General features: G+C 39.9%; 2 protein-coding genes and 1 long non-coding RNA gene across 10 annotated transcripts in view; 2 read left to right on the forward strand and 1 right to left on the reverse strand.

The window, feature by feature from the left end:
• The window catches only part of si:dkey-103g5.4, a 33,006-nt gene extending 28,398 nt beyond the window's left edge, over positions 1 to 4,608 (forward strand). For 6 of the 8 annotated variants that reach the window (XM_034605191.1, XM_034605185.1, XM_034605184.1 and 3 more), the window contains 3 exons: positions 317 to 463; positions 589 to 789; positions 896 to 1,333. In XM_034605191.1, the coding sequence (XP_034461082.1) occupies positions 317 to 463; positions 589 to 789; positions 896 to 988 (441 nt within the window). In that variant the 3' untranslated portion in view covers positions 989 to 1,333. Of the gene's footprint in view, positions 1 to 316; positions 464 to 588; positions 790 to 895; positions 1,334 to 3,799 lie in introns of those variants that run through there. The other 2 variants (XM_034605186.1, XM_034605190.1) reach the window with 2 other exon arrangements.
• Positions 1,412 to 7,457, reverse strand: LOC117773358. Its single transcript, XR_004615911.1, has 4 exons — positions 7,448 to 7,457; positions 4,672 to 4,675; positions 1,970 to 2,402; positions 1,412 to 1,829 (listed from the first exon to the last, which is right to left on the reverse strand). It is a non-coding gene; the product is annotated as an uncharacterized LOC117773358 (long non-coding RNA).
• On the forward strand, positions 5,900 to 25,554 carry ttc12 (tetratricopeptide repeat domain 12). Its single transcript, XM_034605194.1, has 21 exons — positions 5,900 to 6,202; positions 6,897 to 7,051; positions 7,319 to 7,340; positions 9,449 to 9,526; positions 9,644 to 9,765; positions 10,352 to 10,411; positions 10,912 to 10,983; positions 11,213 to 11,273; positions 11,803 to 11,991; positions 14,291 to 14,360; positions 15,744 to 15,832; positions 16,236 to 16,404; positions 16,994 to 17,089; positions 19,207 to 19,270; positions 19,354 to 19,488; positions 19,642 to 19,734; positions 19,935 to 20,003; positions 22,687 to 22,788; positions 23,637 to 23,736; positions 23,938 to 24,166; positions 25,244 to 25,554. Exons 1-21 carry the CDS (start codon positions 6,151 to 6,153, stop codon positions 25,314 to 25,316), a joined length of 2,100 nt encoding a protein of 699 aa, XP_034461085.1. The 5' UTR covers positions 5,900 to 6,150; the 3' UTR covers positions 25,317 to 25,554.
• Positions 25,555 to 26,199: the final 645 nt, after the last annotated feature.

A 26,199-nucleotide genomic window follows, 5' to 3' on the forward strand; every position in this document is an offset into this window, starting at 1 on the left:
CAAGGGGTTATTCAGTGAACAGATCCAACCAGTGAAAGCTTTTGTTCAACATCTTCTCCAGCCCTGCTGCTCTCTGGACACAAAAGATTCCTTCTCTGCTCGCCCCCCCCCTCTCCTCCCACAACCTTCATGTTTTTCTGCATGAGGTCAGGGCTATAAAGCCTGTTTCTGGGGTCACCTCTGCTGTTTCACATTCCTTCAGACTTCAGAGGGATCCACACGACCAAAGCAAAGGAGCAACTTCAGACTTAAGCATGTATATATGTTTTTGCATGTCTTGCTCAGAGTACCGTGTGAATGACCGCTCTGTTGACAGGAAGCAGAGGAGATGCTCTTTGTCCGTCGCCAGCGGCTCCAGTCAGTTGGAGGCTTCTCTCTGCTGCTGCTCCACTGTCTGGCCCATGTCAAAGTTAAAGACATGAGCTCCGACTCCAGTCCTGCCTTCCAGAGGCTTTTCTTCAAGGTACAGACAAGAACTCGTTTTTTATGTCCACTAAAAAATAAAGCTGAAGTTTGAACTATTAATTGGGTTTACTTTGGCTTGACTTTAATTCAAATGTGGTCGGTCTGTTTGACTTTACATCCCAGGTTCTGCAGGCATGCCTGGGGGAGCTGTTTAATGCCAGACTGTGGGGTATGTGCCCCTCAGGACAGGAAGCCAATTTGTGTCCGTGGTTTCAAGACCAACAGGCCCCTTCAGGGGACTCCCATTGGACTCTGTCCAACTTTCACGCTGCCTCCCTCCTTCACAGGCTTCACAAACCAAACCCAGGACTGCTGTCTGAAGATGTAAGAACAGAATATTTGCAATAACTATGAAATAATACTATCTTCTTATCGTTCAGATAGAGGCCTCTTTGTTCATTATTTTATTTGCTTTGCTTATTAACTTCAGAGGAGGCACAGGGAGACGTCTCTACTCTCGCATCTTGAGGGACTTTTGAGAGAGAGAAGCTCAGAGGCCCAAGAAAAAGAGCAGATTGGATAAAAAAAACATGTAGCAAACCCCCACTAACAAAACCCAGTGTTTTTTAGAACTGGTAAACAGGATGTCAATCGTAGCTCAAGCACAAATTACTTTCAGATGGTATTGTTGGTTATTGTATAACTGTTTGCTAGATACATGCATACGAATGGTAGATGCTCAAGGTTAATGATAACATGACTATGAGGAATTCTATAGTTCCTAACTGTTATACTTTTAATTATTTTGGATTTCACCTTGAAATTAAGCATCGATGTACCCTTGTTTCTTAGCCCAGGATTTTAATGATATTTCACATGTCTTTACGTCTTATATCAGGTAATTTCCTATGATTTAAAGTAAATGGACACGTGAAGTAGCCAGTGAACTTTTTGACATTTCTGATATGTCTTTAGCTCTCATAATCACAGATCACAAATAAGATCATGTTGTACTGTTTATTTAATATATATATATAACAAGAAACAACAAAAGATAATCATTCCATTATATAAAAAAAGGAAACAGTTTTCTCCTTACACAAATCATGCACATTTCAACACCAAAACAACTGCATGGATCTTTCCAGGATATCATCTAAAACAGACACAACACATATACATCTGTTTCTTTTTAGGGGTCCTATATGTGGGGGGAAGGGAAAGCAATGTGATGATGAAAGGCTTGCTGAGATTCCGACGTCTTCGAAGCACCTTCAATGCCGCTACTTCTGAGTGGTTTTGAAGGCGATAACAATGATGAGCAAAATGATTCCACACACAAGCCCGATGACATTAAGGATCTTGGCTGTCCTCGATGCATCCTGAGCTATGGCGGATTCTCCTGCAGAATTTGCACTTTGTGCCTTTAAAAAACAATAATCAATGTTTTAAAAAAGATTTTCAAAAAGCAGTTTGTATTGTTATTGATTTTAAGGCATCTTTTAAAAATGTAAAGCAGCAACAGAAGAAAAATTAAGTTTGGTATTTAGGAAAGGTCACCTACCCTACAAGAGCAGACGATTGCAGCAATCCCTATTGGCAGACAACAGCACAAAGTGTTGAAGATGGACCATACCAGGTAGGATGGAGCCACTGTATGGCTCCCGCCTGCTTCCATATTTTCTGTGTCTGTCTTGAAGTAGATAGAAGTTCTACTTCATCAGCCTGTGTCTGGATTGAATGGTTGGAGGGGGGTTGCAGCCCATTCTGCTTTATCCTTCATGGGTGTGGTTTAAAGGGGCTGAGCGTGGTTTAAAGGGTGTGGTTTAAAGGACTAATGGCTTCCCCACACTGAAAGAATATTTATGCTTTTGGTTGTGTCTCCTCCTGATAGGTTTTATTGGGTAGAGTGGATTTAATGTATGTGGGGTGACTTCAAATTCTAAGATTACACACAAACTGCTCTGAGGAGCCAGAAGAGCCTCATGGCTGTCATGCTCGGATCATTTGGATGAATATTAGCAACAGCTTTTAGTCATTAGATTCACTTTAGTTAGTTGGCTAGATAATTCCATTATTCCATTACGTCATGCACATTCCAGTGTGCAGCCCATATGGACTTTTACGTCTTTACTTAACTCTACTTCTTACATGCAAACCAGACACTTGACTGAAAGAAGTAGATTCACAAACTTCAAATTAGCTTAATCTTCTTTCGAACCTACATTACATAACAAAAGATTCTCTTTATTCCATGGAGACTTAAAAACCAGCATGCTTCTCTTCACAATGGGAATGTACCAGATGATAACTGTACAAATCGAGACCCGTACATTGTAGTTGTTTTCCCGGGACATCACATGTTTGTGATTTAGGGATGACTTTGCATTTTTCTATTAGTCTCTACTCGTAGGCACCATTCATTCAAAACATAAAGCTTCTTATAACGATCCTTTTCATGCTCTTGAATCATCATCTCATCTTCAAAATGCATTCTGGTTGCTACAGCAAAGCAGGAGATGATTTTCTCACTGCCAAACAAACTAGATTCACAGGACTCTCCACAACAGTCAAAGATAATTTGATGCATAAGCCAGCTTGCAAAATGAACGAGTGAGTGCATTGAAACAGGCACGTCCTGCGCTCCGTACAGCAGCCTTCGCCTTGGTGAGCACAGATGATCGACTGTGCACCTGATGCGACTGCTTCATGCCAGTGGAAACTTAGCTGTAGCGCAGGTAAATCAGAAATGAAAGCCAAAGTTTTCATCTGAACCAACCTCAGAACGGAAGCCACAGTGTGAAACGGTACTGAGCCACCACTTCCTCCCAAAGTCGCAGGCATAGTGACCCTCATGATTGAAAGAGAGCAAGGGAAACTTACAGGCCAAGACCAAGTTCACTACAATATTGTTCTTTAATTCTTGTTTCTATTTGCATTCACCTAGATGTTAAGGTGAATGCATTTTTTGTAGTTCTAAATCACAACACTATTTGTTTTGGGATTTATTCAACATTTTTGTTCTATACATTTCAAGTCAGTTTATGTATATTTTTTTTATTTATTTGTTTTTTGCATTTCAGAAAATGTTCAGTCCATTAAAAAAGCAAACTAAATGGTTTTAGTTTGCAATTTAACCAATAGAAATGGTGGAAAATGGCCCTTTTCCTCTTCTGAATCTTTACTTTTCACTTCAACAAGGCAAAAAATGTGATGAACTGATAGCTGCAGCACTAGTTCTTTTACTGTAGTCAAATTCTAATTCCAAAATGTATGTTTCCTGTTGAAAAGACACCGTCCAGTATATGTCTGTTAAACCGTCACGTTTACCAGAGTGGCATTAAAAGTTTTCAGAACAACACAGTCTAACCACAAACTACATTCTGTCTCACAGTGCACTTCTGAAGTTGGGAGTTGAACTTCTGAGATAGCCTCAGAAGAAAGACTGGAGCCATGGGCAGATTTAGCGTGCAAAGGCAGATAAAGAGAGAGAGCGTTTAATCAATGACAGCATTGTGCTGCAAGTGTATGTCATCCTCTGAGGCATGACACTGTGGCATCCGCGGCACTCAGAGTCTGGACACGGAAAATCCCATCTGTGAGCCATCGGACCGAAATAACTCAAAGCGTCCAGTCCTCCCTTCAATCAACACGTTCTGCACCGTAGTAGGCTTTATTAACAGTTGTCATGCACAATGAAGTCTGGTAATTATTCTGACACAATGCATTAACAGCATCAGGAGACTTCCTTTTAAAGCAATTATCTATTTCTGGTCACATCTAGAAGTGGTCTTTTCTCTGATGCTTTAATGTTTGAGTGCTCATCACAGTCCTCATCATTTTTAGGACTGTCCTCTCTGTGCACGTTTCTTCACGATTGAGTTCTTGGTGGCGGAAAACGTCCCTGTCTGCTGTTTAAAGAATTTTTCAAAAACCTACCACCGTGGAAAGTGTGACATGTAAGCACAGTAATCGTTCACTTGATAGAGACTCAAAATAACTTAGAAGAGCAAGTGAGGAAACCAGTGTTTCCATGGACGGTCTTTCATCTTTATGAGCTTTCTGTGAATGTGAGAAGAAACAGCTTTATTGTCTGTGGTTGTTGTTGACTGGAATGTAGCTGGGCATCTGGAATGAGGTCAATGCCCCCATTCCTCTTCGGGACAGTCAATGGGGTCCAGTCGTGCAAAGTGAACGAAACACTGGAAATAATAAATAATAGCATACTGCATCAGAGCGTTGTATCCATACATATAATAGCAGAACTGTTCTAATCTATGGAATTATGTAGGATGTAGGATACAAGACAATTGAGAATTCTGATTTCAAGGAAAATAATGTTAAAAATGTAAATTGTAATTATGCAGCATGCAGGGATATTCACATACAGAAAAAATATATTTCCTAGATTACTTACCTGACCTGTTAATTCTCCAACATATTGCTAACATATAGCATTAGAGCCAAATCTTTTACTTTTCACCCGCTGTTTTGCCAACATGTTGATAAATTGAACATGAATTTGCCCTGCATGTCCCCTAAGGCCTTGCAGCAAAAACCCCAGATAGGCACTAACAGCTGACAGCCATATTTGGGATGCCTGCGTGTCACACCATGGAAGCCTTTTCAAATTTGGGTGACATCTGATTGGAAGATCAGACCCTGCTGCAGCTGTACTGCAGCTCAACGTGGGCTTGTGTCTCAGCTCATACCTCCACAACAACGCCATTAGCTGTTTTATGTTGACAGCCGGCAATTTGTGTGAAAATACCACTTCACATTCGAGAACACCTTCTGTCATCACGTTGTATTCTCAACAGACCGGGAAGTTATGGTAGTCGCAAAGTTGCACTGGTTACTAAATATGCAATTATAATATTCTTATTGTTCGTGTGTCAACTTTCGAAAACAATTTGAAATGATAAAAACCCCAAAAGTATCAAATTGAGCTGTTCTTTGTTCTTTTGATGTTAATGGCTTAATTCATTAAAGGTGCATTATGAACAAATAAATACTTACATCCGTTATTTAATATTCAAATGCAGAATCCATTGTGCAAATTCTTCCTGTTTTCATTACACTCACCTTATATATGTATTTCTTCAATGTAGAAAAGTCACCTCTTACACCTTCCTAAAGTTATTGCAACACTGAATGTTCATCCGCTGTGTTAATGAGAATCTGTGATTTGTTTGAGCTCGGCTGTGTGTCTTTTGTATCATTTACCACAGAGAGGCAGTGTTGAGCCATAACTGAGACAAAAGTGAGGAGGGAGTTCAAACTGTTGGAGTCTGATAACAAGAGACAAACGTTTGCAGGAGATTGGGCCTTTCTGCACATAAGTGAAAGCACAGTAAGGATACACAGAATGCATGTGCATAAATATGAGCCCCCTAAAAACATGTAACTTGCTTTCACGGAGAACTCAAAACGCACAATGCGCGTATGACAACAACGTTTTAAAAGATTTATTCTGATTATCTTTTGTTTGAAACAACAGTTCGATTCCTTCAAGTTCAACAAATATTTCGTGATCATCTTCTACGAAATACTGTCGCAGAGAGACAACTCTGCGCGGTTTCGGCTTTTTCTTTACTGGACTTACGAGCGGGCCCTGAAGGCATCGCGTCACCATGGTAACTGCACGCCGCAAACTTGCGAGGCTAAATTCAGCGCTAGCTAACACGACGAAGGGCTAATTAGCTTATTTAATAACAAAAACAGGTTCGGAAGTACGAAAACAAGATGGAGAAAGTTGAGGACGTCGAGAGGTTTTTGAAGAATGTTGACAAAATAAGTGAGTAAAATAGTTATTTTTCAGCTTGTTAGCATTGGTTAAACAGGCAGAAGGTTCAATGTACCATATAAATTTACTTAATAAAAAGTTAACGTAAGAGATATTATAAACTTCACAATCAGGTGTTATTTCCATCTATAGCGAATAAAGAAACAGTTATTAATGTTATTAAGTTATTATTATTATATTAAGTACTATTTTGTTCCGAATGATGTCCTCTTTCATGAAATTGTTGAAAATGTAATATGCTACGGAGTAGATTGAATATTGTAAATATATAACATTTAATCAATATATAATATATAGGATTGGGCATTAGTCGACCCACATAATCCATCAACTGCATTTGTCAAGCAAGATGTACAAACCTTTGTTGATTCCAGCTACTAAAATGTAAAGATTTGATTCTTTTTGTGATCATACATGATGATGAAGTGGATATATCTGGGTTTATACTGTCCGTCAAACATTTAAAGACTTTATTTAGGAATGAAGGGGAGTTGTTTTTGCTATTTTTTTGATGTCTTCTAGATTAAAAGATAAACTGATTAATCAAGAAAAATGGACAGATGAAACAATAGTTATAGTCTTAGCTCGCTATAGAAAAAGTTAATACACAATGTTGGCTGTATGAAATGTACGGATGTTGAATTGAAGTTTGTAAATAGTGGAATAAAGCACAAATTCTTCTCAGGTGAGCTGGTGAAGGAACTCAAATCTTCTGATGCTAAAGTCCAGCAAGAGGCGATGGAGGAAGCTGATTGCTACATTGCTGCCTTGGATGAACCCTGCAGGACAAAAGTCAACAAGACTAAAATCAACACAAACCCACCACTCCAGCCTTCCTTTGTAAAGACACACAAAGTCATCCACACACCCGCTCTCACTCTCTGTCAGCCCCCTACTTTCTCACTCTTTCTCTACCTCTTTCTATTTGTTTGTTTGTCTGTCTTTCGTTTTCTCTCACTGTCTCCGTCCGTCAAGCACATTTTAACAACCAACAACTTGTTGTGGTGTTGTTTACTTTGCCCCTTTTTGTCCTGTAGAAATGACAAGGTGACTAGGGAGGGGCTTTTCTTCTTAACATTTTGCAATGTTTTTTCCCCTGTTTTACAGGGTCTGCAGAATGAAAGTCCAGGTGAGCCACAATGAAAACAAGTCAATGTGTTTGTCCCTTGCGATGAATTGAGTGTGTTCTTATTGATCATGGTAAGCTTCATTGATTAACAGAATACAGCAAAGAACTTAACTTAACCTTCAAAATATATCTTTAAATGTTGTAAAGATGCTGTATAAAAGATGCTTTTTCGCTGAATGATGTGCTTCACTACACTGCTCAAGGCAGCTGTAAAACATGCAGTCCGTTTCACTTCTGGTTCCAGCAGCAAGTGTGAATATCACTGGCCTTGATTGTGGAGCAGCCTGTGCTGTCCTACGTCAAATCAGTCTTTCTGAACAATAAGGTGGAGGTTTTCTTTAGCCTCCAATTCCTCCACTACAGAGGATTACTTCAGGGTTGTAGTTTCTCATAACGTTTGAGCCCTTTTTATGTAGCCGCACAGAAGTTTACTGCAGATGTGACAATAAGGTTTTTTAATCAACTGTGCTTATTTGACAGGTTGGTGACTCACCATGTGCTATTGTAGGGGAAGAGATGCAGTGTAAAGTGTGTCCGTGGCATTAAAGTGGCCTGACCACGTCCTCAGCTGCTGTCCTGCTCAGACCAGTTCAGCTGCCACCTCATTTTGTGCTATTTTTGTTAGTTTATTTGGCAGAGGGTTGTTAAGAGCTTAAGGTTAATTCTTCACTCCCTTATGAAACCACCAAAATGCCACGGTGAGGAGTTTCCTGCTTTATAGAGGATGTAAATGATGGGTCATGATTGATTGGTTTTTCTTGATTCATTTCAGGCCTTTTAACTATGCTTGTAGGAGACTTGTAGTGTTTGTTGCTCAGAGCACAATGTCATAGGTAAAATAAACATCAATGATGCTATAATAGCAGAAACTGCAAAAGCTTAAGATGTGATGTTGCAAGTCGCACCTCTTGATGGTGGCGGGATGATTAGAGCATTGCATCACGAGTTATCTCAGGTTCGTGGACATTTGCGGCCCCACTCTCACAAGAGTGGGGCTAAGGCTAAATTACCTGCAGGTTCTCCTCAGCCACAACCATTAGTGGCTGAGGTAGTTGGTGGCTATCTTCACTGTGGCTTTGTCAAGTTGTTTGAGGTCCAAACTAATTTAAAGCAGAAAATAGGGTTGATGGGCCTACGTAGCTGATTGTGATGGGGTGTAAGGCACTTTGTGCTTCTGGATAAAACTACCAAGTCTGGTAGAGCAATGTCACTGCCAACTACTCTGGAGAGACAAGTCTCCTCTTCAGGTCCACTTGCATCTCCCAATCAGAAGCACAATGCAAAATGGAGGAGGAATTCTTGGCTGTTGTTGGTGCTGTAAGAGCTTTGTCTCCTTCCCTCCGGTAAACTGGTAATTTGGGTAATGATGCCTGGTGTTTGTTGGCTTTGATCCTCCGCAGGTAGAAACACTCAAACACTGGACCATGTGGCAAAGGCCATGGAAATAGGAACCACCTCTACATTGGTGTGGAGTACATTTAAACACAGAGAAGTTGCTGTGGTAATCTTAAAAGTTGGTATTCAACTTTTTTCATAATATCTCATTTTGCGCACGTCCTAATCGACTCAGCTCCTTGAATGGGGTATTCTGTATAAAAATAACTTTTCATCAAAAGCAACACTTTTCAATTCTCCCTGAAGTAAAACTCATCAATAAATGCAAATGAAAATGCATTAAACCTTTCACACCTACAGTATGTATGTGAAAACACCACCAACAACACATCAAACATTTAATTCTCAAAGAGACAGAGAGAGAAAAAGTAATTATATGCTTGAGACTGAGGAGACAGCAAAATTGTTTTTCCAAATTACCTCCAATTAATATCTATTAAATATCTGTCTTTTGGGAGAATAGTCTAGCAATAACACACAGAAGGTTCCCTGTGGGGATGACTTTCAAAACATAATTCAAAAACTGCTTTTGTAGCCTCAGTTGGGTAAGTTGATGTTTGCATTTCACTTATTTAAAATGTGTGACAGAAATCTACCAAGGGGAAACTTTCAGTCCATCTGCAATGCGTAATATTGCCTGATGAGACATGCCCTTACAATTCCCTCATTTTCTTATGTAGCACTTATGCTTCAGACTTTTTTTTATTGACCAGGGAGTTTCATGAAGCTCATGGAGAGAGATGCCGAAGACAGGAGAGTAAAGCGAATTGCTAAAGAGAAAAAGGCAACTGGTGAGGGATTCCCTGTCCTTTAAAGATGCTGTTTGATGTGAATAGCGTGTTGTAATTTGTGCTCTGTTGGGCTAACAACACGTCATTTCAATTGCTGTACTGTTTGAATCCCCGCAGCACTCAAAGACAAGGGGAATGAAGCCTATGCCCAAAACGACTATGAAAGTGCTGTGAAGTATTACAGTGATGGTCTGGCTGAGCTACGGGACATGCAGCAGCTGTACACCAACCGAGCACAAGTATCGTCTATGTTTCTATGTTTTTCATTTTATTAATGATTTATCACGACATAATGAAGATTTGCCTTTAAAGAGGTCTATTGGCATTTTGAGGGCTACTATCTCTGGATTTCTAATTTCGATATTATTATGGCCACATGCAATTAATTAAACCATAAAATCAATATGTTAACAAACATCTTAAAATTCTGCTAATAATGCTACGGTGAGGCCAGAAATATTACCCCCATCAAGGGGGATATGTTTTCGCCCCAATCCATTTGTTCTGTGGTTTCTTTCTTTGTAAGCAACAAAAACTGTGGGATGAATTACCACAAAACTTAGTGAAAGGATGTGGGGCGGGTCATGAAAGAACCTATTAAATTTTGGTGCGGCTCCGTATCAGGGGTCGGATCGAGGTTCCCCCCCCCCCCCCCCCTTCTTTAACATTGCCAGATAGAATGTTTAAAAAAACAAACAATGATTTCCATAAGAATAACTCAAGGATCTTTATGAAATGGGACTTGGTAGATCGAGGTATGTGCTCTACAGATGCCATTCTATGTTTGTCTGTTTTTGATTCTGTCCTATGTCTAAATCCACCTAGGCCTACATCAAGCTGGGAAAGTACAAGGAGGCCATCAGTGACTGTGAATGGGCTCTGAAGGTAAGGCCTGTGCCAGGAACTTGGGTCAGTCAGCTGCTGCCTCATTTGTCAAAGTGGCTTCTGAGGCATTGTTCTTTGTGGACCTTGGACCTCAGGGGACATGTGTGGTAGGAAAATGGGTTGGATGTGTGAATGGTGGGCGATGCTTGGTCCTGTACTGCACTCAGGATATGGGTCAACAGTGGTGCAAAAAATGTTCTGTCGGGAACATTGTGATGTGAATTGAACATTCAAGTGGATGAAAATGAATAGTGGTTATGAGTCATAGAGTTGTAGGATTGCATTGAAAAAAATAGTTTTGGATAATGAATAGTTCAATGAAGGAACTTTTCCAAAGATTTGCTGTAATAACTCCACCATCACCAAGCTTTGAAATTCAGAATATTTCTTCCTCACTATCCTGGTGTTATCGATGCAAAATGTTTAATCACCATATGCAGATGTGGTGCTGATGAAGTGCTTTGATTAATACACCCCCATGATCATTTTCTCTCTACCAGTGTAACGAGAGGTGCATTAAGGCTTTTGTGCACATGGGCAGAGCATATCTGGAACTGAAGAATTATAATGAGGTGAGTATAATTATAGCTTATTATATCTCATCACACCTGTTTTTTAAACATATTGCTCCCTACACTTGGCGCAATGTGCGTCATAGTTTTGAATATACCACACTGTTGTGCTGAGATACTGCAGACTTGTGGAGCGGCAAGGATCCTATTGATTTTCATTGGTCGAGGAGAGACCAGTGAGGCACATCATATACAACCACTGACGAACCAATCTTTTTCTCTTTTTCAGTCAAGGCACTTCTTTGAAAAGATAATGGAAATTGAACCTGGAATGGAGAAGATGGTAAAAGGTAAGGGAAAATGCTTTTTTATTTCAGGGGTGAGGTCGGGAAACCTTTGTATGTATGTTTTCATGCGAATTTGGCTTTATATAAAACCACATTTTAAGTTTTGGTGCCATATATGCCACACAAATCCGTTTAAATTATATAGAGGCTCTCTCTTGTTTGTTGTCAGTGATGCTGCCTCGCTGACTGCAGCCCATTTAATGGCATGACACGCTTTCATGACAACCTAGAGCTTGTCAAAAAAGGACATCGTATTTTCTCCCCGATGTAATTATATTTTGTCCTTCATTTTTTTTTTTTATGATTCACCCAAATAAAAACATTGAAAAGGTACTCTCTACAAAATTTGTATTTGGTCAGAAACAATCTATCCTACAGTTATTTACTCAGGGTGGCTGCTCAGTTTACTTTTTCAGTTCAGTTTTTTTTGTCACAGTGCAACTACAGTTACTGCCATGGAATAAATTTCTGTCAGAACAGTCCGCCTCTTTTCTTCTTCCTTCTTTTTATCTCCTTTGTTTTCTCCGTGCAGAATACCTGACCCAGGTAGATTTGGAAGAGAAGAGAGAGACTCGGGAAACGAATGCAAAGCTAGAGTTTGACAAGGGAGAGGGGAAGGGGACAACCGTGCCTCAGTTGCTGGAGAATCTGTCAAGGCCCGACCAGACTCCCCTCTTCTACTGCGGAGGATTGGAGATTCTGTTGCGAGCAGTTACTGACTGTGAGTGATCCTCTGGGAGAAGCCTCACACAATTACCTTTCTCCTCTAATCTCTTTGTGCCACTCTTTCCTCAATAACCTGCTCCACTAGTCTACAAATACACGATTTCTTTGGGCCTGAAACGAGTGCAAAGGAGCAACAAGCGAGGTTAAGAGGACTTGAAGGAGTTGAAGAGATGCAGATCTTAGGGACTCTCTGCAGACATCAGAGCATAAGGCGACAGAAACAAATTAATTTGCTGCTATTTATCATTCAATGACAATCGTGCCCCATTTGCTGCCTTGTGAACAAAACCACGAAACCACAATAAAAGAGCAAAACCTCAGCACTGCCACTCTATAAAAATAGGTACATACACTGTTTCACAATGTAACACTGTGAAATGACATTTGCATAGAAGTGATGGTGGTGAGTGACATTTCTAAGGTTGACATGATTTGATCCGTGATCCGTCTCTGATCATCTCAATTAGAAGACTTACATGTTCCCAAGGCCTATAATTGCTGATGTAATGTGGTTACTGAACTGATGAGTGGACTATTTCTAAGCCAGCGGTGACACACCTAACATTGTTATGAATCATAAATATTTAAAAATAAAATGACTGATATCATTATACTTTACGAGCTCTTAGGCACAGAGCTGCGTAAGTATTGCGTTTGGAGTCAAGGGGGGAGAGCAGAGTGGAGGCTTATTATGGGATGATAGCAAACAATATTAAGCCTTCTGAAGCCATCACGGGTGCAATTTAATGAAACATCTGTGATGGCAGGTGTCTATTCCAAAACTTCAGAAGCATACCTGCACTCACTCCTGTCGGATTTGAAGTAGGAGTGCTAATGGTGGTATCTATCCATTCACTTTGTAGATTTATGACGGCCTGCCCTCGAACCCTCTAAATTATTGATGCGCATTATGGGTGTACCAATTCTCCAAAACCATAATTCGGTTCGTTTTTTGAGTTTCACACATTTAAAGTCAGCAAAATAACCAGAGTGCTCCCACACTGCTGAGTTGGATCTACCTGGCTTTTACCGCAGGTGAAATTAGAACAGATAAAGTCACATAACACACATTCATAGCAGGGTTTCAGCTACGTACACTTTATAGTTATTACCACGGCTGCTTCAGGATCAGGGCAGATGAACATTAGGCCCGGTTGCCTTGTATCATAAAAGTATAAAGAACACATAAAAGCGAATGAGGGCACACTACAACTGTTCATAGAAGTAGTACAACAAATAACAATGGGAGAAATGGTTGCAAAAGACAAACCATGTGTATTTGCTTTACGTTGGTTCTGGCATGGTGCTTGTTGCTCAAGGTTACTTTTCACACAGACTAGTCTGCACTGTAAGAAGAATTGTGCTCTTGTGCTGTCAAAGTGAAACATTTGTAAGGCATAACGCATTTCACCTCATGCGCCCGTCTGATAGAAGTGGCATCAGGTTGAAAACTAACTGATAGTTTTTCACCAGGTCCTCTACTGAATGAAAAGAGGCCATAGTAGACAAGCAGCAGTTCTCCTCACCTCTGGCAGCTGCTGATATTTTTGTGAATGTTTTTGACCCAACAAACGACTTTGAAACTTCACACAGCTAATAAAACTCATTTTTAGCTACTGCCATGAGGCAGAAATTGCAGCTTTTTCTAAAAACAGCTCCAATGTAACAATTTATCAAGGTGAATGGCGCTCTCAGCAGTATTTATGTAGCTATACATCAGCTAAGAAAGAAGTTGTGAAGAAGAAGTTCTGACATGTTACATCACGTTGCTCCCCCAATACAAACCATATATAACTGCAGATCACATAGTTTAGGAAGTAATGGACTGAACTGTCTCTATATTTGTTTTGACTTGTCCTTTTTGTATTTGTTGCATTTGCTGTCCTCTGCAGAATGGAAAACAAATCTTATCCAGTTGCTCTTTTTCTTCATTTGGATGAATCCAAGTTAACCCATGATATAACGCCTGTCTCACAGTGCCAGTCAACTGAAAAGGGCATCACTTACATAACTCACAACTGAAAGGATCTCAGCAGGGCTGTCATTACAAACTTTCACCCCTGAAAGTACTACCTCGCTGCTCTGCTCTACTTTCTGCATTCTCCAGCTGAAAACACCTGTACTTGAGTCTCTCAGCATATTTTATTGATTTTCTTCTCTCCTACCTTTGACTGTAAACAAGGCAAGCTAAACTAATAGAGAGGGCTGTTGTGTTTCCCTCAAACCTCAAGGCTACACGCTGTTGATATATTGTTTCCTGTCCTCTTACACTATCTCCTGTTCTCCTCTAACAGGTACTGGCCAGACCCTTTTCAGACTGAACAATGGCTTTAGTATCATCGGCAGCAATGACTTAGTGAGGAGGTAAGGGGACCAGAGGGAGAGGTAGATGTCAGCCCACAGAGGAGCTCTGAGAGATTGGACCCAGAGACGGGGGCATTCAGAGACAATGATGGCCTAAACTAAAGCGATCATTCTCTGCCCTCTCTCTGTCTGCTTGTTTGTGTGATCGCCCAGAGAGGGAAACGATGATCACACTGGAGATTGAGATGAGTGCCGAAATGAGCATAGGCTCTGTGTTTTGTCCTGAAAGAGCGAGTGTTTAGCACAAGATACCAATTATGACTCCCTCATGTCATCTCAGTGAGGCTATTATTAACTTGCCACATACTTGCTGCCCATTGTTAGCAGTGTTATTATTCAAGTTAGAACATAATGTGGGGGAAGTAGAGTGCAAAGACAAAAATAAAGAGTGCAAAGAAATTGAAGTCTGAGCTTGATGAAAGCACAATAAGGATACTGTTATAAGGAAGATGATCCAACGGAAAGCTCTGTGAGTCATGTAGCAAAGAAGGCCGAGCCACTGCTGCCACCAAACTCAACACACGAAAAATTACAGAAAAGAAAAATGTAACAATAAAAAAGATTTTGTTGAGATGACTAATTACCTTCACCAAGGAGGTTATGTTTTCACCCCTGTCCATTTGTGAGTTGGTCGGTAGGATTACGCAAAAAAAAAAGAAAGAAAAGAGATTCACACAAATTGAGTGGAAAGATGTAACATGGGCCAAGAAAGAACCCACTTCAAATTTTGGGGGAGACTTGGATCGAGTGTTGGATCCAGGAATTTGTTTTATTATTTTCTTTAAAATTGCAAGATAAGGCATTTTTTGACACTTTTACCAATTTTCGAGAGAATAAGGCTTGGATCTTAATGAAAAAAAAATCTGGCACATTCAGGGAACTGATCGGTGGTTTGGATTGATTACATTAATGGGACTGTTGGGCCTTGGCAGTGGTGTGTGCTATACTGAGTTCTATTCTAGTTCGTAAATTCTTAAAAACCTCACATACAGAGACAAAAACAACATAAACCTTCAGGAAACAAGTTACAGTGATGTGTCAATTGCAAACGCCTCAAGCGGAAACATATATATTATCATGTGACAGGTGACACAAGTTACAGACTCCATCTAGCATCAGTGCCAGAACACGCAACGCCCATAAACCCCCCAAATATCTATATGAAATGCTGTGGCATCTGCTCGCTGTCTGATTTGACCATAAAGTGCATATTATCAACATTTGTCATGTGTTACATACTGACTGTTGTTGAGACACATTGTTGTAGACACACTTTTTGTGTACTGTTTTCATTAAGCGACAACACACTGCTTCAGTTTGATTTGTATTCTGTCAGTTAGAGGAAAACAAGAACGGCAAAGATCGAGTTTCTTTTTTCCACAGTTGCCTGTTGCAGAAAACAGTGGATGCACACAGTCGGGACTTATGTGTGTCTGTTCTGAGATTGTGGAGGGCTCTTTGTTGTGGAAATGGTTTGTAGATCATCCAGTTACTCTTCATTTTCCGACTTGGTTTCTGTGTTACATTTGGCTCTCATTGATTTAGCAGAAAACAGAGGAAGGAATTAAATATGATCCTCTATTTGGGCACTGAGTCCTCACTGCACAGCTTGACTGTGTGATACTAAATCCTTTTCTCGGATCATGCTTTTATTTGTTGTTAAATCACACGAGCCATTAAACCACACGAGCCATGGGGGCTGTAGCCAACATCTATTCACGCTGTCACGATTTCTTTACACAGCTATTAACAATGTGTGCATGTTGATATACAAGAACAACAAAGCATATATATATATAGTACAGCAATGCAATGCTCATGTGGATGTGTGCACTGTGTCCACTTAGCTCATTCTCTGTTTTCCTTCGCTTTCAGATGAAAACCAGAAGATGTTGATGATGTGCCCAGTCACAAAACAGGCCACTGTTCACTTGTTAACATCAGAGCATGTTGCAGTACAGAATGAATGTCTGGCATTGCTGTGTTTGTACTCACACATGCCACATGGCAGACGTTTGGCTATTGACAGCCTGAATATGCACATGTAAGACATTTCTGTGTGTGTCATTCGATGCAACTGAAAACAGCATTAACATAGCTGGAATTAAAATGCCTTTCCGCTCTTCCAAACCCAGGAACAATGTAGGAACGCAATTATATATCATGAAGAGATTGTTGGCTTATTATTGAAACTTTTTGGAATCCTCCCGTCCCTAGTAGGTCTTTAAATATTTAGTATTTCAAATAATTTTCCTCCCTGATGAAATCATTGGAGGGGCTGTAGGTTATCACCGGGCCATACATTTTATAAGTTTATTGCTTTGTTACAAAGTTTAACAAATTACATTGGATGGCCTAAGGGATCTCTTATTAGCTTTATGTCTGATAGTATGTGAGCGGCAGCAGATTGGATTTTTAAAAAGTTAGAATTAATGAGTAATATTGTTGCTCGTTTTCTGTTATCACGCTTATTGATCTCAAAGGTGGACACCTCCATTACAACAAATATTAATTGAAATCGTGAAAAATACTCAAGAACATGCTGCTTTAGCTGACTCACACTTTCTCTGTGTTTCTCTTCTTTTTCCATCTCTCATTCCTTATCTCGTTCTGCTCTTAATCTGCCTTTAAAGGTTGGTGAGGAACCTCATGGCGTGCATCTTACTGCCGAAGCAGCAGCAGGAGAACGCAGCGGTCAACATTCTGGAGAACTTTGCAACAGAAAAGAAGTATTACTGATAAACAGCCAAACAAACAAAAACACTCTCCTTACGCCATGAAAAATATTATTTATTTCTGGACAGGAAAATAAATTGCAGATACTCTACAGAACTCAGAATATGATCCACAAGACAGGCTGTTATCTTCCCATATTGTACAATATATTTATATTTTGAATTCACTCTCAAATCCACCCATGAGACGAGAGGTCTCCTGAGAAACAGGAAATGTGGCCTCTTTAATAAATCAACATGTGCTATACAAGTGTTAATGTCACTCAGAGGCAAAAGGCCACTTGGAAACCTGCTTCGCTCTCTGGCGCCTCATAAAAACAGACATGAAAGGACGACCCAGGCTCTCGAACACAGCGGGAAATAAGTCGAGGTGTCAAGCAGTGAAATGGGGGAGATCAATTTTCACTGTGTATAGCTCAAAGAGAGTTACTCAACTCTCTATGCTCCTTCTTTTCTTCTCTTCATTGGGGAAGCTCAGCCAGGTCAATGTTAGGCTTTAGTGGATATTTATGTCTCAGTGAATATTGATTCGCAGCTTGTCCAAATCCCACTACAACACCACTGCAATATTCCAACTATTTACCTTATTCTCAATAAGACATTATTTCGATTATGATATTTACATGAGTTGCTATTTGAAAATTCCATTCATATTTCCATTTCCATTTCCATGTTACAGAGCATAGCCCGATTAAGACTAACATCAACATTACGTCCTACTACTTTTTTACACTCAAACACAGGGCATGTATTATTAACCATTCAGTAACTGTTCTATGTTGATGTTGCAAAATGCTGTTGAAGACAGGACATTATAATAATGCGACCAAGTTCAGAATACTCTTAATACGTCTTAATTACGTCTCCCAAGGAAGTTTTGTTTTCTGTTTGTTTATTTTGGATGTTTTTGTATGTATGGCTATTTTCATGTTATCTATCTATCAAGCTGTCTGCCCATCGCATGTATGTGATATCTCACTTATGCCCGTCAGAGAAATTCTTTTAATTTGGTAGAAATGTTCCCTTGAGGTCAAAGCTGAACTGACTAAATCGTCGTGGTCACTGTGACAATTTTTACAATAATTCACAAGCTAATCTTGACAAGATTTCGCACAAATTTCTAATGAAATAATGAAGTGACAACATTTTATATCCAAAAGGACAAGTGTCAACTTTTTTCAACATTGCAAAATGACAAGGTTCTGCACAAAGTGTTGTTCTGTTAATTACTCATCACCTTAACTCAGGAACAGAAAGGGAAATTGTGAGCATATTTACTGCAACTTGACTGGTGGAGGCCGAGGCTGTTATAATACACTGGACTGCAGAACAGTGCAGGAACAAAGCAAATACATCTGCCTCTTATTGCCTGTGAAGTGGATGAGTGAGAAACTTCAGAGACGTGGCAATCAATGTGTTTTCACCTGAAGTGAAGTGCAATGTGGATGACTCAGACATTTTGTTTGTTTTACTGTGTAAAAGACCATATGGATCTGTGAGGGGTGTTAGATGCACTAGGCACTTATTTGCTCACAGTGGAAAGAGGCACCACTTATGTGTGGTTTACTTTCAAGCTTTTACCTGCTCAGATGACAGAGTTGTTGATTTGTTTGCTTGTCTCGCGCTGAGCAGTGAAGAACTTAAACTTCAGGTCGCTCATTGTGACTGTGTGCAGAATGTTGTGTATGTACTGGGGTTCGACCGATGTGGCTTTTTTAGGGCCTATTCCGATACAGATTATTCACAATAGAGGAGGCAGATATGTCACAGATATGTCAAACAAATATTAATTTGCAGTACAGATTTAAAATATTGGCAGCTGACTAGAATTTATTGGTTGCTTTTTACGTGGTTCTCACCTGAAGGCGTATATGCATTGAAATACTGATGCATGTGGAACCTGATAACTAAAAGTTGCTCTTTGATTCCATACTAACTATTCCAATATTCATAAGAATGCTAAATATTGTATCTGATAATTGGCCAGACTGTTGATCAGTCAACCCCTAGTTTATACTACCTCTGTTTAATAGTGTGAATATGCACATACACTTTAACGCAGTGTGTCTGTCTGACATGTGCAACAGAAATGTGTTAATTTTTTCTTACAGATTTCACATTCAGTTAAGGAATGCGTTGACCGAGTCTGTCATTGTGCCATTTACATCAATACTGGTAAGATGTATAGGTATTTGTATACAATGTGTGTGTGTGTGTGTTTTTAAGGCAAACATACACACCTCTTTCTGATTTTACAGAGAAGTATCAACAAGACCAATCGTCAGATCCTTCCACCACTGATGTCGGCCATTGGCTCTCTGGCTCGGGACGACGTCATCCATCACAAACTTGCTCATGATCCAGAGTGCTGGGACGCCTTTCCGGTTGCCATTGTTAGTATGATTACAGCCTCTGTTCAGAAAGGCACATGGTTAATCATTGAATCATTCATTTAGAGTTCGGGTGCTACAAGACAAAGAGTGTTAGACATAATAGTCTTGTACATTGTGTACATCTCATTCATTGAAGAATCTGTTTCATTGCAGAGGCAGTGCAGTGCACGTGAATACAAAGAGATCCTTTACCCCATGCTTGGATTGATCATCAACCTCTCAACTACACCTTCTCCGGTCATACAGGTGACACACATGACAACGGCTGTATTATGAGGACACTGTACTGCTAAAAAATAAACAGACTATAATATATTGTAAAAGACAATGGACCAGGGAAGCAGATGGAATATTTGCGCCAGCCGTGATGTGTGATGTCACCTATTGAGGGGTGCCATGTATGTGAGAATTGCCTTGGTCACTTCTCTGTCCCTGCCGTTTTGCAGGAGCATGCTGTTTCACTGTGTGGCTGCTGCCAAGGCCTGCTGAGCGACAGTGACGGGGGAGTTATCACTGTGAGTGAACTTTACTTCAGCTCGACTCTTTAGTGCTTAGATGGGTTCAAAAAAACATTCATGTAGGATTTAGAAACCCGAACACGCTCACATCATTAGTTGGGTTTTCAAGTTGGCCGATGTCTGATGGTTTGAAAAAAATGAAAAATAAAAAACACAACTTCGCTGATGATGCTTGCTGAAAATGTGTTTGTTCTCCAAACTTGTTTACGTCCTATAAAGCAAAAGCCATTTGTTCAGATAACTAGAAAAAAGACATTTGTCTTGAGCAACGAGCCTTTTCCAGGGCTTGTGAGCTCATTGGCAATGTGCCACAAAAGGAAGTAACAGCAATTCACAATGTTCAGAGGATCCTGTGTATGTGTCATTACAGTTGATTAAAACTCCAGCTCTTGGTGCCGTTGCCTGTGCTAATGGCTGTTATGGCAGGTTCACACTGCCTATGCGAGGCCCTCAGAGCACCACACTTCCACCCATCTGTCTCTTTCTTCCTTTTTTAGTTCTTACTTGTTGGCTGGCTGGCAGCTTTTCTGTCTTGTCACCTGATGTCGTCACGGTTTTTGTATTTTCACAATTTGTTCTCTGCTCTTTTCTTAGCTTAGCTTACTTTTAGCTTTGTGCACTCACCAACCTATTCAGGTGTGGTAAATGTTTTTGCAGAAAAATGCACAGTGTTCCCGTCTCCATTTGTACTTCAATCAACTTTAATATCCCATTTCAAAGCAGAGAAGCTGGCTGGGACCTTGGAGCTTGACGTTCAGTGCAGAGAGTAATATCCTCTATGAAGGCCAAGTCACACAGCCATTTACTGTCACTGAGTTCAACGACAGGGTTTCCCTTCATCTCCATGAAAAGCTTTACTTCTCATTGTGAACTTGCACGACTCAGCCGTTGCACCTCACAGAGGTAAACCAGAGCTAAGTACTGTGACTCAAGATCACTCAGCTACTCCTTGAACTGGAGACTGCTGCTTTTAGAAGAAATGTGTGGTGGAAAAAAACAGCAGTCATTACATGACCTTCCGAGAATGCAGACTCACTTGATGTGATAAATCAAAATCTCCTGGTTCGGGACTGACGACCCTGCTATACCTTTAACATTCTGTTTTGCAGGACACTCATTGCTGGGGCAACATCTGTGGCAAGACCACATATTTATGTATGTGTTATGCCTGTGGTTTCATTGCAGGTTAGACAGATTAACTGGAAATTTATTTTGGTGTCGTCTGGTGTTTTTTTCAAGATACAAGATTCAGGCTCTTATACTTAATTGCAACACAACTCAGTTGTTTGGAATTTGCCTCAGTGTGCCCACGACATGACAATAATCACAACATAACACATAACAAGAAAAGTAACGATAAACCTAACCCCCTCCCCATGAAAACAACACATCTGTGGATGTTAAATACAGAATAACTTGTTCCATCAGTAATCCACTCAGAGACAGTTCTTACATTCTAAATGATAAATTCTCCTTACAGATGAGATTTCAGCTTCTTAGCTATTGGCTGCAAGAGTTGCCTGTGTAACATAGTCCAAACGGGGTCTAGTGAAAACTGCTTGTTGCTCACACAAACTCCACAGAGGGGGGATGAACTTAATTCAAATGGATTCATTCAACGCATTAGCAAGGTTTTCAAGGCATATCGACACTTAACATTGTAATCAGGTCCCTGCAAAACAAGCACAATGGCTAGGCCTTTACTTCAATAAAAGAATCATTTTTATTTTTCTGGCAGTAGAATAATAACACATAGTATTTTTGTTGACTGGACTGTGAACTGTACTGTATTCATGAATTGTCAGTGGGGCCGTATACAACCTGTAGACCAGAGGCTCCACATCCCTGTACTAAATGGTCAGGGTTTATTGTTGGGACTAACCTTGTTTGTGCTATTCGGTGCTGGGTAGAGGCAGTACGGTGCGGTTCAATCAGAGCCTATTTTGTGAAAATGGCTGCTTCCTGCTGCTATGAACACAGCTGATGAGAGCAGTTCTACTACTCAACAGAAAGCTGAATTGGTTAAAGTGGAATATAATCTATCCCATGAGTTCTACATCGATCATTCCCTCAAATGAGTGATTTGTGCCCTCACTTAAAACTAATTCTCTCAAATTACTCATTTGTACTCATAGTATACTCATTTCATTCCTTCTATAGTTATTTGTCTGCTCAAACCACATGATTCATACCCTAAAATGACGCTCTTAGATTAGTGCAACAATCCGAAATTCTACACAAGCTGCCTGCAAAACAAAGCATGCAGTAATATGTGACCTTTCTCTAAATCTCATGCTTATATTTATGATTTGTTTTTATCGCCCTATATAATCCTTGAAAGGGTCATTACATTTTTATTTTAACAGATATTCACACAACTCTCTCACCATTATTACAAGAAACTAACTACTGTAGTTGCTGCAGACACACTCTATAGCGATTCATGCCTTGAAACATTCTTATTTTTCTATTCTCCACCTTTCTACTACCACAGCGCCTTTTGTTTTGTCTACAGTTTGATCTTTTTGTCCTTTTCACTTTGAGCTTTCTTTGTCCCATAGCTGTTGTCCCTTAATCTTGTGCTGTCCTTACCAATTTCTCATCTATCTGCCCTCTTCTACCTCTACTCCATTTTTGGTTATCTCCATTTATAATGCCAACATTCCTCTTTGTCCTGCAGAGAGCCACAGGTGTGCTGAGCACTGTCCTCCCTCAGTCCTCTGAGGCTGTGCAGCTTGTTATCCAGAGGGGTGTTGTTCGGACCATGTGTCAGCTGCTAAAGGTACATACTGAACACACTACAGCGTCCTTGAATAGGTCACTTGTATTTTATATGTGGGATTATGTTAATGATGTTTTGGTTACACCGATGAAGACCAGAGGCCCCTTCCAAAGCGTTCTCCTGCAGAATGTAGATTTCTTTGGCCAAGTGCACGGATAACAGGGTTCAACTCAGCTTTTGCGATGCGCATGTGTGAATGACAATGCATTTGGAGACGTAAAGTAGCAGCAGAGAGGTCTGGATTAAGTCTGACTTCAAATAAAACCAACACAAAGTAGCCTCTATAAATCAGAATAAATTGGCTTATGATTCTGCCTGTCCTCTCACTGCACCATCAGTCTGCTGTGACACACACACACAATGGAGTAAGGACCTCATCCTGTAACACTAATAAACGAATGGCACTCAGTAGAGCGCATACAGTCTCAACAGTCCATCTAGTTGCACTAAGTTCACACACTAATGGATTGTTCCCTTATCTCATCATCAGTTCCCTGAATGTGCCAGATTTTTTTCATTAAGATCAATGATCAACAGTTTTTAACCTGCTGTATTTATTTTTTTTACAGTAACAGTAACATTAAGTGCTGCACATATGTAAAACTTCCATCCCGTGCGTTGCGTTACTGATCTAAATGAAAAGACTTTCTGATGACCTGGCACATGTCTTCATGCACACCTAAACATTCACTGTTATAAAGTATGGAGATGAAAACTACCTTTATTCCGATGAGGTACTTTACTCATGATAATATTTCTGAATGTGATCACTTCACACATTGCATGACATGAATGTAAAGTGAGAGTTTGCAAACATGTCCAGGTTATTTTTGTGTTTGCTTACCCAGGGAGCAGGGCAGGATGCCACCAAATATGCCATTAAGACTCTGACAGTGTGCACTGCTGGCAGTCATTTGGCACGAGAGGAGCTGCTGAAGTCTGATAAAAGTGAGAAATGATTGACCTGTTTCCATCACTCTCACAGGCTCCCTCATTAGTCCATGAATATTATTTAAGGGTTGACCCAAAATGGAAATCAAGTGTGTGTTTGTGTCTACATTTACATGCATGTGTGTGTTGATATATGTTAATATATGTAATAGTGTCCTTCTCTTCCCTTTTTTGCTGTTCCTTAAATGTTCCACACAGAACTGTCCATCTTACGTCATCTGCTGGGTTCCAGCTGTGATGAGTTGGTGTTAGGAAATGCAGCCCTCTGTTTGGCCGACTGCCTTCAGTTGGAGGGATTTGCCAGCAATCTGCTGGGCACTGATATTGTGCTGCTGCTGCTACGCCATGCTGCAGGGGATGCAAAGAAGACGGCTGTGCAGCTAAATGCAGCGATTGCTCTGGCGACGCTGTGTCGGTCTGCGCCCAGGTGCCCCCTCAGCCCCACGACACACACCACACAGGCTGCTGATCGCATTGTAGAAAGTAGTGAAGGAGCAGTGACAGGCTACAAGAAATGACAAATATATGTACACAACAAATGTGATCACAACAAATCATCTTACGACCGTCTTTAAGATGGTCAAGTTAGATGGGAGGTGCTTAAGCTTAAAGTGTCACAGCCAAGGGTTTGAATACATATTTAATATTTCAATATGACATTTCAGCTTTTACTTTTAAATATATCTGGGGGGAAAAATCACTGCAGTCATAATGGCGTAATGTACGTAAATTGATGAGAGGTTTTTGTTCCTATGCAACTGCCAGTGGGTGCAAGCATTATTTTCCGGTTGTCCGCCTATTTTCCATCCCATTTTTGTGATCACATTATCTAAAGAACTCCTAAAAAGATTTCTTCTGATTTGGTACAAACGTTAAGTTGGACTCAAGGATGAACTGATTAGATTCTGGTGGTCTAAGGTCTGAGGTCAAAGGTTAAGGTCCTGGTTCCCTCACAAAACTCTTTTTTGCCTTGTGAACACATTATTTTTAGAATGCCTTGAGAGAATATTTTCAAATTTAGCACAAATGTTCACTTAGACTAGTTTAATCGATTAGATTTGGGTGGTCAAAGGTCAAGGTCACGGTGGCCTCGTAAAACATATTTTTGGCCTCTTGCAAATTATATCTCAAGTCTGCCTTTAGGGAATTTCTTCAAAGTTTGACTGAAACTGCACTGGTTAGTGGAGCATACAACTGCAGGGCGGTAATTCTAGTTCTTTTTAAATAAAAAACTGTGAAACTGTGTATACCCCACAGTACCACCTCTCAGATTATGTAATGCTAATTCGTAGTACCCATAATGATATAAACTAGCAGCAGGAAACATGTCTCTTTGTGCGGAGGAAGACATTTAGTTTAGCTTCAGGCTGTGAAGAGCTCTGCGCTGACTGTGTTGAGGTTGTGCTGATCTTTTGTTCCCAGGCTCATAAATTCACAAATTGTGGTTTCAATTGAATGCCAACCCACTGAATACACATTCACTGTGTTTTGTCTTCATTTCCAGACACAAGGAAAAAGTTCGAGAACTACACGGCTTTGAGGTCCTGCACTCCTGTGTGAAGCTCATCAACTCATGACAATCACGTGTTTTACACTCATTCCTGTCTTGTTCTCTTCCAACATTAACAAAATAAAAAACAAGAACACCATTGGAGTCCAAAAAGGCATTTAAACTTGAATTATGTCTTTTTTTAAATAGAGTTTTTTAAGAAAGCTAAGCCTGTTGCAAGAATAATCAAATATTTACTTAATGTAGATAAGACGCTGCTCCTACTTGCTTAACCCATATAAACAAGATTAAACATGAGCAATGTTCTTAGCTGTCCTTGTTCTTTAAACCCCTGAGAATTAACAGTTAATTATCATGAATACAGTCACTTACATTAAAACTATATCAATAGTTTATATCATAAGTCCAAAATGTGTCCTAAATCCTAAAGTATAAATAAGGCAGAAGACACTGCTTTAATCAATAAGAACCCACTCTGCAGAGTTCACTTGTACAGTGGTATATGAACTGTAATTGTTGGAGTGTAACACTGATATTGATCCAGCAGAATCACACACTGATGGGATTTGATCGAAGACGTGGATCAGAGAGATGTGCGGTTGAGGCTTAGCATAGAAGTAGAAACCTGGCACTTAATCATTAAAGGTCTCTATTTACCATAATACTCAGTACTGCTTGCCCAACATTACAAATACTAATACAAATTTAATTATTATTAGTATAACATCATCATTAATATTTTTTGTATTGTAGTGATCTATTATTATTATCTTTAAAATTATTATCATTATCATTATTATTATTATTATTATTATTATTATATAAGCCTATATGAAAATGTTATGATACACATTATACACAATAATTTAATTAGCATATATTGAGGCTAAAATCAACAGCAAAAACATCTAAGTCGATATAAGGCACAGTCACACACTAATGGGACTTAA

This window comes from Hippoglossus hippoglossus, chromosome 13 (assembly GCF_009819705.1).
Source record: "Hippoglossus hippoglossus isolate fHipHip1 chromosome 13, fHipHip1.pri, whole genome shotgun sequence".
NCBI lineage: Eukaryota > Metazoa > Chordata > Actinopteri > Pleuronectiformes > Pleuronectidae > Hippoglossus > Hippoglossus hippoglossus.